Source organism: Pantherophis guttatus, chromosome 1, assembly GCF_059756535.1.
Source record: "Pantherophis guttatus breed Tessera chromosome 1, ASM5975653v1, whole genome shotgun sequence".
NCBI classification, from domain to species: Eukaryota; Metazoa; Chordata; class Lepidosauria; order Squamata; family Colubridae; genus Pantherophis; species Pantherophis guttatus.
The window spans coordinates 107,936,965-107,952,516 of NC_142063.1; the positions used below are offsets into that span (position 1 = coordinate 107,936,965).

General features: G+C 38.3%; 2 protein-coding genes and 1 long non-coding RNA gene across 4 annotated transcripts in view; 1 reads left to right on the plus strand and 2 right to left on the minus strand.

Annotated features, from left to right (window-relative positions):
* Positions 1-2,738, minus strand: part of CRACR2B (calcium release activated channel regulator 2B) — a 29,138-nt gene extending 26,400 nt beyond the window's left edge. The window contains exon 1 of one of the 2 annotated variants that reach the window (XM_034416822.3): positions 2,446-2,738. The gene's annotated coding sequence lies outside the window, so the exon portion shown is untranslated. The remainder of the gene's footprint in view (positions 1-2,445) is intronic. The other variant, XM_087880535.1, reaches the window with a different exon arrangement.
* Positions 2,739-6,117: 3,379 nt separating this feature from the next.
* LOC148116503 (uncharacterized) lies at positions 6,118-10,938 on the plus strand. Its single transcript, XR_015730298.1, has 2 exons — positions 6,118-9,674; positions 10,637-10,938. It is a non-coding gene; the product is annotated as an uncharacterized LOC148116503 (long non-coding RNA).
* Positions 10,868-15,552, minus strand: part of PNPLA2 (patatin like domain 2, triacylglycerol lipase) — a 50,352-nt gene continuing 45,667 nt past the window's right edge. The window contains exons 8-9 of the mRNA XM_034416820.3: positions 13,269-13,391; positions 10,868-11,539 (exon numbers count right to left, since the gene is read on the minus strand). Coding sequence (XP_034272711.1) covers positions 11,275-11,539; positions 13,269-13,391 — 388 coding nt within the window. The 3' untranslated portion in view covers positions 10,868-11,274. The remainder of the gene's footprint in view (positions 11,540-13,268; positions 13,392-15,552) is intronic.

Below are 15,552 nucleotides of genomic sequence, written 5' to 3' on the forward strand. Positions count from 1 at the left end.
ACCATTTTCTGCCTTAATTCCAGAACTGCTTTCTGGAAATTCTGGAACAAAATTATGTTGAACAAAACAAAACAATATTCAAAAATCTAATTAGCATACAATTTATTTGCTAAGAAAGGCCCAGGCAATTTGTTCAAACTCAGGAATCATGTTGGAAAAGTACTGTGAATGAAAAACATAAAAGTATTTGCATATTTATTTGCAAGTAGTTAGCCAAATCACATCTTCCCAGGGAAATGTGTGGAGGGAGGGAGGGACTCTAAATTGTAGCTGGTTAAAATTAGATTTCATAATATCTAATTTTAATTCAATCTAATTTTAACCAGCTACAATTTCCTTTACATAATCAGCTAACTTAGAAATCTTGAAATCTGAATGCAAATCTAAATCACATATTACTTTACTTGGGGACATATTACCTTTGATAACATCGCAGCTGTGTTTTCAAACTCATCTCTATAGCTACAAAGAATGGAAAGCATGTCTTTTTTAAAAAAGCAAGCTGGAATTCTAAAAGGTTTCCAAGGAATTCACAGAAACAAACTGGAACCAGCATAAAACTATAGATTGTTGCCCCTTATTACTAAATCCATTAAAATGTTAAAATTAAATAAATAAATATAGGGACATAGCAAATTCTAGAATATAATTCTAGGGAGAATTACGAAGTTAAACAAAACTTGAGGCTCATTGCTAAGACATTACCTATGTTAATGCATCACTCATCAACGATCAGGAACTGTTATGTCATAACAATTATTGTTATCTAACAGCGTTCCGTGCGCCTTTGGCGTTTAGTCGTGCCAGCCACATGACCATGGAGACGTCTTCGAACAGTGCTGGCTGTTTGGCTTTGAAATGGAGTCGGGAACGACTAGCACATATGTGCGAGGGAAACCTTTACCTTTAATATAGGGGGTGGAAGGAGGGAGAGAAGGAAGTTTTAAAGATTTCTGAATGTATTTTCAAGTAAATACATGTGCGTGTGTGTGTGTATATAGATATATAGATATATATGTATACACACACACACAGTGTATAGGGAGAGCTGTAGTTGATTAAGTATCCTGACTCAAGAACAACAGGTTATTCTGAACTCCAATTTGGAGTGCACATAATATTCTCCTTAATTATGTACCTATTTATGGAGCAAGCTAAAAACTCCAAGAACAGAGGTTATATATACCATCACAGAATCCAAAAAGCTGATCAAGCTGTTGGGTTAGAACATCTATCTTCTTAAGATTTAAAAAAAAAAGTCTCAACTAAAGTTCAAGTCCTGTGCTATTTTTTAGGTAGGTAGTCTCAATCTGTTCTGAGCAAACTTAGATTTTCAAGATCAGCTCAGTTTGGCTAAGTGCTGCCACCTAGCAGTGTTTCACCTAGAAGGTAGAAAATAAAATATCTGCAACTGTACGTTCTCAAATTTTATAGTCATCAAATAAAGTTTTAAGACAGTGAAATCTGTAGACATTGTTATCAAATTCAGCACCAAGAGATCAAAATATTTGCTCACTTGTTAAAAGTGAGCATTTCCAGGTGCAAACAGACACAAGAGTAGCCTACCTCACAAGTATGTTCTCTAAAACAGTACAGCAGTTTAATTTAATTTAATTTAATTAATTAAATTTATATGCCATAGTTAGGATAACTATAAATTATTTGCAGGATGTTTGGACATCACAAAGGAGGCTTATTTATTCCCCAAAGTGCACTAAAATTTAGTGCACTTTGTGTTTAACCAGGTATTATTTAACCAGGTATTATTTTTATTTTTATCTATACTGTGTTTTATTGCTTGTAAGGCATCTAGAGTCCCTGTGAACAAATAGGTGACTATATAAATTTTCTTTAAAAATTAAGATACACTGGAGATTAACTTTTTACTCCATCAAGAGTCTCTCTTTAAACAGCTGCATAACTAACAAACCTTAAACAGCTGCCTGAAGGACAGAGGTGAAACAATGAAAAAGAAAACAATGTCTTTAAAATCTACTTCTGTTAAGCAACTGCTAATGACAGACAGTCCTTCATAAGGGAAAACATGGCCATGTTAAGACAGCCTAACTCAGCCTGGAAACTCAGGCTTTTGAGAAGGCGGGTAATGAAGCATCGTTTGTTAATTATTGCCTGTGGCAACCTAAAAGCTACACTAGCATCCAGGGAGTGGGGGGGGGGGAATTGAAATTTCAGAAGTGATCTTCTCCAGAAAGAAAGGAATGCGTTGGTGAAAGTTAGTCTTAAATCCATTGCAGGAAAACCACCCACTAAGTGATTGCAGCAGATTCCTGGCTTCGACCCAAGTTCAGTTTGCTTTCCTTTCCGAGATTCACCCCCAAACTCGCCCATTCTTAAAGAAGCCCTGGATTCTTTTACTCCATTTGGCTAAGAGTAAGAGCAAACGTCCACCAGTCGCTCTTCCTACAGCGTCCTTTTTCCACCTACCTCGTTGGGAAGGGAGAGAGGTGCAGCGAACCCGCATTTGGGGAAACGCTTTCTAGAGCATTTGCGCTGCTCCCGGTTTAAAAGAACGCGTGTGGCCGGGTTAAGCTGCCAGCCGAGGAAAGAAAAAGCCCTCGCGCAGACGAAAAGGCCGGCAAAACCTCTCGGACAGCCCGACCTGTCCTTTCTGAGTCAAAGGAACAGCTTGGAAGAGAAAACCAGCCAGCCGTCCAAAAAAAAAAAACCCAAGCGGGGAAGGCGCGGAAAAGAGGCTTTTTTGGCAAGCCGGAAATGACAGAACAGCAACTCGCCGCTCCGAAAGGTCAGCAAAGGGAATCTCTGCGCTTATACTTTCCTCGCGCGCTCTAAGCTTCCCGCCTCAGCCTCGCAGGTGCCGAGAAAGCAGGAGGAGGAGGAGGAGGCCGCCCCTGGAGCGACGTCTCCTCTTGAGACAACCCACACCGGGTTGTCCTGGCTTCCAGTTGCCGGGCGGAGGTTCGGAGGCATCAGGGCATTTTCGAAGAGGTGGAAGTCTATGGAGGTTGTCAGTCATCCAGGTCATGGTTGTCCCAAAGGTGCTTTTTCAGGAGGCAACCGGACTTTCTGGTTTTTCTTTGAAGACGTTTCGCTTCTCATCCAAGAAGCTTCTTCAGCTCTGACTGCATGGTGGGGAATGGAAGGATTTATATTCCTTGCAGACAGCTGGTCATTTGCATCCTTTTAGAGGGTCCTTGAGGCACTTGGAGGTTTATCTGTGTCCTCAGGGTCACCTGAGTAGTGTTCCTGGGTCCTGTAGTGTACAATTTTTCTGGAAATCCGTTCATACTTCCACACCATTTGGAGGGCGTTCATCTCAAAGTGCATAACTAAAATCTATGGAGGTTCTCAGTCACCAGGGTCATGTTTGTCCACAGGATATGGTTGTCCTCAACGACTTTCCAAAATGATGCAAATGACCAGCTGTCTGCAAGAGACTAGGTTAGGATTCTAATCCTTCCATTCCCTACCATCCAGTCAGAGCTGAAGAAGCTTCTTGGATGAGAAGTGAAATGTCTTCAAAGAAAAAAACAAGAAAGTCCTGAAAAAGCACCTTCGGGATTCTGAAGAGGTGGAAGGACAGAAGCGTGGTGCGGGCAAAAGAGTGAGCTGAGTAAATGGATCATGCAGGACAAAAGGCCGTGCACAGGAAGAGCCCATTATGTGGGGATGTGGGTCCTCAAAAGGAGTAGATAAATCAAGTTGAAGCCAAAGGGTAGAAAGTAGTAGTTATTTAACCTATTGCTTCCTGGGGCTTTCTAGATCCATAACCCTGCGAGCTCTTTCTTTTCCAAAGCCTTGGAAATCTCGGAGCCAAAATCTTAACTCTCTGTTTATGAAGCCGTGATTTGGAAACATGTTTCACAAATGCTGCAAGCCTTCAGCTGCTACAATGATATGTGAGTGATAACAAGCATTTTTTGCACTAGTGTCACATCAGTACTGTAGAGAGTGAATCTCAGCACCTTTTCTTGTATATTGATGGTGACTATGTGTCTCCAATTGTCTTTGATCTTACACCCTGCGGGATTAAAGCAGGGGTGGGGGACTTTCCTGGCTTCCACAGCCACAATTATGCACTTGTTTCAGAATGAATAACACAAGTATGTCAGTCGCAGCATGTGTGGGATTGTCATCATATATGTATCACTTGCCCTTTACCTGTTCCCCCACCCATTGGTGCCCATGCAGTCATCTTCCATTTACTACAGGAAAATTAAATCATTCTGTGACTATTCACTAATATTAATAAAAGTATAGGTTCATGAAGATATTCTAAAAGCCCTAAAGTCTAGAAAGGTGTGGTTGTCCTCTAAAATCTTTGCTATATCTCAATTATAAGAGCTGAAGAAGCATCTTGGATGAGAAGTGAAATGTCTTCAAAGAAAAACCAGAAAGTCCAGTTGCCTCTTGAAAAAGCACCTTTGGGGTAACCATGACCTGGATGACTGAGAATTTCCATAGACATCTATCAATTATGGTTTCTTCAGTGCTCAAAGATCAGCAAGCCAGGGTTTTGTGCAATGTATGAATCCAGTTTATATGAAAATTGGTTTTGCTGATACTGTTTTCTTTGTACATGAAAACATGTATGTTACTTTGAAACTTTAGTGAGTTCCTCGAATCAGAATGTTATTCTTCAGCATCTAAAGCCAGGATAATGCAAGAGTTCATTTACTTTAGATATAAATATATGCTGCTTTTTATTTTAAAAAATTTCCATATGCCATTGTCTGTTTTCCATAGCTTAGTCACACATTAAAAATTCCTTATATTGAATCTGGTCATCAGTCAAGTGGTCATGGCTTTCTAACCTTTCAACATTGAATCAACAAGGTATTTCCTAATTCTATCTGGAAATGGTGGTGGGAATTAAGTATGGATATGTTGCATAGCCGCAATAAGCACTTCACACAACTCTAGCTTACCACCCGTCACTTCTCAGATTGAAAAAGGCTAGCAATGAAAAGGGGTTAGATCCATACCTCAGATTAATAGTTGGAAGGGATCTTGTAGGTCATCTAGTCCAACCCCCCGCCCAAGCAGGAGACCCTGCACCGTTTCTGACAAATGGCAGTCCAATCTCTTCTTGAAAGCCTCCAGTGATGAAGCTCCCACAACTTCCAAAAGCAAGTTGTTCCACTGGTTGATTGTTCTGTCAGAAAAATTCTCCTTCTTTCTAGGTTGAATCTCTCCTTGAACAATTTCCATCCATTATTCCTTGTCTGGCCTTTGAATGCCTTGGAAAATAGCTTGACCCCTTCATCTCTGTGGCAGCCCCTCAAATATTGGAAGACGGCTATCATGTCTCTCCTGGTCCTTCTCTTCACTAGACTAGCCATGCCCAGTTCCTGTAACCAGTCTTCATGTTTTAGTCTCCAGTTCCCTAATAATCCTGGTTGCTCTTCTCTGCACTTTTTCTAGACATCTTTTTTATAGTGTGGTGACCAAAACTGGATGCAGTATTCTAGGTGTGGTCTTACTTAGGCTTTATAGAGTAGTATTAGTACCTCACTTGATCTTGATTGTATCCCTTTGTTAATGCAATTTAGGATTAAATTGCCTTTTTTGGCTGCTGCCACACACTGCTGGTTCATATTTAGCTGGTTGTCCACTAAGACTGCAAGATCCCTCTCAGTTATTGCCATTGAGACTGGTTTCACCCAGTCTACTTTCGGTTTTTCTTGCCTAAGTGTAAGACTTTACTTTTCTCTACATTGAATTTCATTTTGTTAGATAGGGCCCAGTGTTCAAGTCTATCAAGATCCATCTAGATCTTGAGCCTAACATCTAGTGTGTTAGTTATTCCTGCTAGCTTAGTATCATCCACAACCTCAGTCAGATGGAATTCCTGCATTTGTTATTTGACCTTCATGGCTAATGCAAATTTAGGAATAACATGGCAATAGTGACTTGAGGAATCCAGTGAAGCTGAGCAACACCTGTGGCTGTAATGCCTAATGGATGACTGTGTAGGAAGAGTAACTGTGAGCATAGTGTAGGACTGCAGATCACAGAAGCCATCTTGGATCCATCTGGTTTGCCTCTTGCCAACTGGATCAAAAATACCTGATTATCAGAAAGTATCAACGGACTATGGCTACACAAAGCATGAATAAATGCAAATCCACATTTCAGTTCAATAAGTTTAGAAAGTATTTTATTAGAGATACATTTTAAAAGAATAAATAGCACATTTCCAGTAAAACACATAGAAGAAAGGAACTGAGGACATGGATAATGCAAAGCACGAAGAAAATTAACTCAAGAATGACTATTATAATACTTGATTAGTTTTCCTCACCGTATTTATTGCTTTCCTAATGCTACTAAATAATACAGGTTTTTATTTTAGTTGCAGGTGCTAAAAATGAGCTATTGCAATTTGACCAACAGCATCAGATCATGGTCATCTCCCACTCCCTAAATACGATTGAGTTCTTATGTTGAATTTTCTTTTTTCTTACAGAGTGCATTTTTTGCAGAGAGATTTTTTTATTTGGCATGTTGGATTTACTATGGCTTAACATCAGAGCAAGGTAAATCAGTTGCTTCTCACAATGATTAGTTCAGCCTTAGTAGTGTCAACAACTTAAGAACTATTACAGAATTCAAGAATGGTCAGAATGAAAACAGCAGAGGAATCCAGGTAGTCCTCGACTTACAATCATCCATTTAGCAACTCTTTTGAGATTTCAATGGCATTGAAAAAAGTGATCATGACTAATGCTTGCACTCACAACCATTGCAGGATCCCCATGGTTACATGATCAAAATATGGCCGCTTGGCAAGCAGCTTGTATTTATGACAATGGCAGCATCCTTGGATCATGTAATCATCATTTGTGACTTTCCCAACTGGCTTTCAACCAGTAAAATCAATGGGGGAAGTCAGATTTTTTTTAATGACTGCATGATTCACTTACTGATTAAGGTGACTCACTTAACAACCAAAACAAAATGGTCAATAAATTGGCATGATTCACTTAACAATCACGATGCTTAGTAATAGAAATTCTGGTCCCAAATGTGGTTTATAAGTTGAGGACTACTATAGGTGCCCATAAAGATAACAGCAGCAGCAAGCTGTAAATAGTTTGGCTTTCTAAAAAAAATATAAAAGGCACTGTGGAATCTTAAACCATGCAACTTAACAAATCAAGCTTCTCTTTCATCAGCTTCTGATGTAATCAAATGTTGCTTTTCAACTTGCCCAAATTTCTATCTGCCAAGTCAAACAAGGTGATGTAAGTTGTTATCAGTTTTTGTTCAAGAGTTTCAAATCTGATACACCAATTTTTTTTCTTTCTTTTTAAGAAATTAGAGCTGGGCTGGTTGGCTTTACTCTGTGAATACTTTGTTGGTTCTAACTTCTATTTTTATTATGAATTAAAATCATTTGGGAGCATTGCTTACACTACTTTTTAAGTTTTAGAATTAAAAGAAAATGTCTGTGTGTGTTTTTGCTGTGAAAAACACAGTACATATTGCAATACCAGTTTTTGGCACTAACATTTGAACTTACACTTTTAACATTAACATATAAAATTAAATAATTTTATATTTTGTTTTATAAAACCAACTATTTTTAAAATCCTGATTATCTTCAAACAGGTAAGATAGTTAAAAAGAGGGCTGTCTAAATTATAGTGCAGTGTATTAGCAATAAATAGAATCCCAGCATTACAATAGCTGCATTTGAAGCAGCAATAGCAGCTTACAATTAAAAAAAAAAAAAGACTATATAATTGTGCAATACATTTCAAAATAGAATACAGTGTTGAATAACTTAGTGGTTAAAGACATGCAAACACTGGCACATTTTCATCTAAAAGACAACAAATGACATTCACATTATAGTTGTAAGGGGGAAAAACTCTTGATGCTTATTAGAATTCAAAAGCAAAATCATGTTTTTCCAGCTATTTCACGATACAAGAACATTTTCCTCTAACAGAGGCTACTTTGCAGAATAAGCAGACAATTGTGTACTTAATAAGGGAAAGTATCTAGGCCAGGGGTGTCAAACTCACGGCGTCACCACATGACATATCGGGACTTTTTCCCTCTTCACTAAACCGGCTTTGGTCGTGTCCAGCGCATGACGCATCCAGCCTGCGGGCCAGGAGTTTGACAGGCCTGATCTAGGCACTGTTGTATTTTATGTGGGAAAGCTGAGATGATGTAATACCTATGGAACTTATTTGAATTAAGATAAGAGGAAGATTGCTTCCTCAATAGAGTTTTATAAAGGATCTTTTGCTCAAAGCTTTTCTCTTAAAGAGACATTGCTACTAGAGGAAACACTTCAATTTTGCATTTCTCCTGTCTTCATTTATTTTCTATCCTACTTCTAATTAAATATGGGAGAGTAGGCGTGAATCTTTGTATGTGACAGCTCAATCCAAAGCATTTCTTCCTCAAAAAAAAAATGTCTACTTTTGCTCAGCCTCTTTATTTTAATGTTAGTGAAGAGAGACAGGTCCTTTCTTTTCCTCTGCACTAAGAGTTGGTAGCTGCTGTACTTACTTATCCAAACATAGTAACATGGAAGAAATTATCAAAATTCAGTAGTGAATTCCAGACCAGGAACTGGATTCTGTGCAAGTGCTCTGAATGCTTTGCAATTTGCTACTGCTGCTTACATTAAAGGAAATATTAGCAGTTAAAACAGTGTACTCTTGCCATCCTAAGCATTTATGTAACGTATAGGAGAGCCACTGTTCATTGCTAAACTTGATGACTACCCCCATCCTGCCTGGTTGCAAATATTCATTCTTCATAGCTCCACTTCTCCCAGGGATGTGTAAAAGGAAATACTGGTGCAGAGATTCAAAACAGGCCTTTATGCCAAATGAGTAGACAGCAAAGGAATTTTTTTCTGGCAATAAGCCTATTTTTATAAAATCACTTCATTCCCAACTGATTTTTAATATTTGCGCTAGAAATTTTTACAAGTGAAAGCATTGCTGAAATGCTCCTTGTATTTTGCTCCCAGGTTCATTTCCTGGAGCAATACTATTATCCTGGTTTCAGCCGCTTTCAATAATTCTTTTTCCAGAAAAAAAAAGCATGTGTATCTCATAGGCTTTGCTAATATAGAACCTCTTATTGCTCATAATACTTAAAGTTAGTAGTCTGTTGTAGTCTACTAAGAGAACAAATACACTATATAATAAAGCATTTCTACTCAGATTTATCCTTTTTGTTATCTTGTAGCATTTAAAATTCTATTACTATTAACTTATTTCTAAGCAATCGTTATGTCTCCCTCTCCTTCCATCCATTGTGTTATCTTTGGAATTTAACAGATAGTTCTGTACTAGGAGAAAAACAGAAATTCAGCAAAGAAAACCAATCTTTTTTTATCCAAAAACAAATGTACCCAAACTTTTTTCCCTGCAGCATCAAACACTTCAGTCTATAACGATACAATATCATAACAAGCACTCTACATATAGTCTCACACACAGTGACTAGAAATATGCCACTATTACTATATGGGTGCAGCTCCTGCTTTCTGACATCATAATGAATATTTGCCATGCTATATATACAGTTAGCAGGAAGAAAACAACAGTAGTGAATGATGAAATCAAGTATGGTGCTGGTGATAATTGATAGACACAAGATAGTTGGTATGGGGTTGTGAGAAATTAACCAGAGTGCTTCATGTCGTGCTTATATGACAAAAGGTAACTGTTGTAAAGAAGGCTTATGAAAGAAATGGATAATGTATACCAGATCTGCTTCTTGGGCTATGTGTGAAGGGGAAAATGCTTCTATATTAACCTACCAACATTTTTTTCACAGCAATTGAAAGCTCCACTGGTTTATCACGAAAAGATTGAACTAAGACTATACATTCAATTTTGTTCAGCAAGAGAGCCAGTTTAGTCTAGTGGTTAAGGCACCAGGCTAGAAACCAGGGATTGTGTATTTTAATCCCACTTTAGGATGAAAGCCAGCTGGATGACTTTGGGATAGTCACTCTCAGCATACAACATTAGGCTCAGATGACAAACCAGTCAATCAATTCCTATAATCTGAGAAAAAATGGACCCTGCACTAGTGGGGGAAAAGTACTTGGAAGGGAGAAAAAAAACAAACAATTTTGTTCAGTTGACTTACAAGCCAACCCTGTTCCTCCTCTTTATGCAATACCGTAACATTCAATACCTGCAAAACTATTACTTTCTTTCTGGCCTTCAACTTCAGACCCTGCTTATTTCCATCTCAGTGCAAGACAATTAATTTCTACAATTCTGCTGAGCAATGAGCAATGTTCCAAAGGGGCCACATTCACCACTGACACAAGTGATGTGGATCCCACAAGCCAACTTAAATCCATTTAGAATATATTTTGGCTTCTGGATTTTAAGAGCTTCATATTCCTTTGCAGCTAGAATCAAAAGCCCTTTCCTTCTTTCTCAAATGGCCAACTGATCCAGTCAGTCATAAACAGTTTCAAAACATACATTACACTGACTTAGCTGTTGCTTCCATCTATCCTTCTTGACATCCTTCTGCAACTATACAAATTCAGATTTAAGCTAATTAAAATTACTGGGAAGCAGGGGGAAAAATAGTGCATCCAAATGAGATGGGACTTAAGTACATATTTCAAGACTTCTATTTTTTTCTCTCATCTCTCTAGAATAGAAGGACCTAGAAGACGGTAGGCCATGAATCCAGGTAGTATAAAAGTTAGCTACATTCCTTATATATGACAAATTTACAAGAAAACAGTACAGGAATTATAAGGTGTCTCGACTTAGAGTGAAAATTTAGGACTGCATTTGGTTTAAGAGCTGATTTGGTAGCTCGTGCTGGCTTTTCTTTTACTGCATCGTAACACAGAGAAGGATGATCCCAAAGGACTCAAGTCTTTAAGAACAAAAGCATGTTACAATATTGATTTAAAGTAAAGTGGATTAAAAACAAAAGCTAGAATCCTGATGATGACCCAGTCGTCTTATTATAAACAGTCCAAGAGGTGCCCTGAATGAAATTCTTTTCAGTTCAGCCCAAGCATCAACCATTTTGGTTGCAGTTGTCGAGTTATTTATGCCACTGTTTCCCAGAAAATATGCAACACCCAACACATTTTGGTGGGTATTTACATGGTGCTAGTCACCTGCTTAGTTATGGCACAATTGCCTATTTTGTTATCAGTACCCTGTCTGAATTGTGAGGGGAGGAGAAATCCCTCTGATTGTTAGAGTTCCATTAGGAAGCTGCTAAATGCAGCTTCTGCCCACCCTCTTTTCCCCAACCAGATTCTGAAGGTTATATTTAAAAGAGCTGAAGGGTCTCTTCCGTGCAGCTTGCTCGTGGATGTCTCATCTGCAGCCCTTCTGATGGGAAGATGGAGGCCTGCAGGTCCACATTGATGCAGAACAGCCCTAGCATCAGCTGGCGCTGGTATTCTTCCCATTTTGTCATAACGTCTGTTAGCGAGAGACTGTTCCTGAGCCATTTTGGAAATGCTTCCCCATAAGCCGTTCCCAAAGGGATAGGTAAACTCTGTGTTTTTCGGAGTTCAAGATGGTAGTATAGCCTAAGAGAGAAAGAGAGAGAGAATTAAAGTTTGCCATGCTATTTTGGTAAATATTATTTAACATATTTGGGTTTCCAACGTTGACATATAAATAAAAATGGAAGGGGAATGGAGAAGGAGAAAGAAGGAGAAAGATGGAGTACACGTCCCATTGAAATTGCCCCTTTGCATCATGCAATGACACAAAAAAAATCAGAAGATAACCTAAGGCTGCAGAGAGATGGAAGTGAGCAGCAGATTATTTTTCCCTGAGGATCTCACTACTGACACCCTCTGGCTATTCTGATCCTGTTTTCTTGGCCCATTAGGAGAAAATGCCACTTGAGCTGCATTAGCTTTAAAAGAAACTTTCAGAGACCTCAGATTCATGATCATCAAATTTCTAAGTTTCATTGAAAATCAAGTATACAGGGAGACTGTGATAAGAATAGGTGTCTCTGGGAAAGAGCCTCTTCAGTGATAAAGTAGATTCCAATTCCCAATAATGCTACCAGCCAAGGGCTTGGCAAAAACACATGTCTCTAGCTCAAACTATGATCACTGCTGGTCAAGAGAGAAAACCTAACAGTAACTTTGATCTCAGGAGTAGGAGAATTGAGTATATCCCCTAAATGTTACAACCTCTAATATCCCTCACCATTGACCATGCTGTGTGGGGAACATAGGAGCTCTCATTCATAAGTACTTAGAAAGCACATATCCCCCATGCCTCAGCAATAATTATATAGCTCTTTATATATTGTGAGCTGTGTACACATGACCTTTGATAAGGAACAGGTATGGAAATAATGGGATGAATTTTTTATTTTCTCAATCTTGTATTTGGGAACCTCTTTCAATAATCCTATAGTGACAATCTTTGAACAATCTGCTTAAAATTGTTATTTCAGTTTGTTTCAATCCAAAAGGTTTTTCAAAATATAAAACTTTGACTCCCCTTTTATAACTGTAAACTTGTAGACTACCATTATATCTTCTTTAACATTTAAGGACCTTAGTTATTTTACACTTTACAAATTTAATTCAGATACGAAAGTGGATTTTGTTACCTGGTTTTGAAATGGACTGTACTAGGTATCTTACAATTTATTTATGTATTTTTATTTATTACATTTCTATCATGACAGTTGTCTTAAGGATTTTAGGACAAATTAAAATCCATAAATCCACAAGCTTAAACAATAACACAAAATAAAAATAAACAACACATTCAATATTAAAGCAACAATAACTATACCACAAAAAAATAATCACAGACATGTAGGCTGTGATTTTTAAAGCACTCGGCCTTTAGAGAAAGGGCAATTCAAAGCTGGAGTGCTATGTTAGAGACCATAGAGCAGGGCTGTCAAACTTCCGGCCTGCTGTGACGCTGCGTGACACCCTGAGTCTGACACCCCTGCCATAGAGATTATAGAAACATAGCTATATTCAAAATTATTCTGACTGGGGAATATGTTTGGTTTTTATTTGCTCATTATACTTACTTGGGTTCATATATCATTCCAGTCCAGCAGACTCTGGCTTTAAGAACAAAGCAAACAAACACGACACCTTAATCATGCAAACCTGGAACAGAATCCAAAGGCACTAATTTCGATGCATGGGAAAATCCAACTGCAAAATCTCCCAATTCAAGAATGTTACGGCATTAGTGATATAAAAACATTGTATTGTGCTTCAGAATTCAGCATCTTCAGAAATGCAAGATAAGAAGCAACAATCCTACCTGGCTGAAAGGTGACTTCCTAGCTTCTTCTTGGCTTTTCTCATGAAATAATGACAGACTTTCCGTGTCTGTTCTTTCATCCACCTGATGTCCTCTGGAACATCTGGCAGCCATTCAAGCAGTCTAAATATGGCAGGTGCAATGCACAAGTATTAATTGAAAAAAAAACAGTATTGTAAACATGCTCAAGTACACTATCTGCAGGTTCAAGCACTTTACTGAAATTTTTAACTAATCATCCCAGGATTGAGCCTTGGTGTCGCAGTGGTTAGAGTGCAGTACTGCAGGCTACTTCTGCCGCCTGCCGGCTGCCTGCAATCTGGCAATTCAAATCTCACCAGGCTCAAGGTTGATTCAGCCTTCCATCCTTCCGAGGTGGGTAAAATGTGGAGCCAAATTGCTGGGGGCAATATGCTGACTCTGTAAACTGATTAGAGCGGCTGTAAAGCACTGTAAAGCGGTATATAAGTCTAAGTGCTATTGCTGTTGCCATTTGTATCAACAGGAAGTGCATACATAAAACCCACTGTGCTAGAAAAGATCAAAGATCTATCTAATCCAGCATCCACAGAGATCAACGGGATGATTCTTGAACGAACACAGAGAAGACCATAGGAACATATTTCCCAATAACTGCTATTCAAAATGACTCTTAACATTAGGCAGAATATGTAACTAATTAATGTCCACTGAAAATCATAGGCTGCAGGTTATAGTGATGCACAAAGCTGTGACGAGCAATCCCAAAGTAATATGTTAACTCTGAAAATAGCACGTTCCAATTAAAACTTGCAACACTTTAATTAAGCATCTAAAAACAGTGCTAGCATGGGAACTGGTCCCCAGAATTGGAAAGGTCATTACACACTGTATAGAAGCTACTTCCTCATAGTATTCTCCCCATATAACTGCAAAGTTAGTCAGGTGCCATCAAGTCAGAGTCTACTCTAGGTAACCTTAAGAACTTTGTGACCTCTCTCCAAGAACAATTTGTAGTTGTTTCCAGGTCTGTTCTGTAATTTTTTTGATCTCTCCATTAATTATCCCATTGTCTTCCCCTTTCTTCTAAAAGCCGTAAGCAACAATGAATACTATCTGCCAGATCAAGGGACTGGACACTCTTGGGGTGTATTTGTACAGGCTATCTCAATGCATGCCAGATGTCCTTTCAATGAAAAAAACAGCCTGTAATGGCTATTATTATCCTGATTTTTATAAAGTAGCAAGGATGATCCAACCCACAGACCTCTTCAGCATACTTCTGCCTTTGAAAAGAAGCAGGCATTGGTTTCAGAAAGCCAAACAGCATCCTGGGACTTGCAAGCATGAAGGCCACTTGTTGGCAATCACCTCAAGCATCCTCCTAATCTTCCCATTGCAAATGTCAGTGCAACTGCCTCCTATATTGGTAGGAAACCCCACCCATCCCCCATATATGAATATATCAGGATGCATAATGCACTTAGGACAGACTATCTTAACTAGCCTTTTCATTCAGAAAAGTCCTAGAGTAACAACACCTTTTCTGGACGAGAAATGATCCAACCACAGCAAAGGATTTGGAGTAATGACCTCCAGCAATGGGGCATGCATTAATTTCTCTGAGGCAAAAATAAAGTCAAACACATGTCTCTGTGTGTGTCAGGCTAGAGACTATCTGGATTAAACTTCAACTGTTACAGAGGCCACTGAGCTTTTCCAGAATCCTACAATATTATGATGTCCATGTTGCTTGGAAAAGTTGAAGGACAAAAAAGGAGGATGACCAGAAACAAGGTGGATAAATATGATTACAAAATCAATGAATATACACTGAGAAACCAACAAGGCCAAGCTGAAGGCAGACCATTCTGAGGACTCTATCCATGTGGTTGCTAACATTTAATACAATTGATGGCATTTAATCAATCAGATAAAACCCTAAAATTATAATCAATATTTGAATACATTTTGGATTATTCTAAAGGCTATCGTGTTTTATAATCACTTAAAGAGCATCTTTAAGATTTGCAAAAACAGTGGAATAAAGAATTGGAATATTCCATGTTAACAAACTGATGGTTACCTTTTAAAATATATATTATGACCCTTGATAACATGGTGTTACAAAGTTCAATACGGATTAAAGAAGTGAATGTATTTTTAATTTTATATACAAAACTTAGAATGTATCATGAAATTAAAAATTATTATTTTTCAAGTAGGGATAAGGAAAACAGTTGGCAAGAAAGTGTGACCCAAAATTTAAAATCTTTGATTGCCACTATGTGTTTGCTGTCTGATT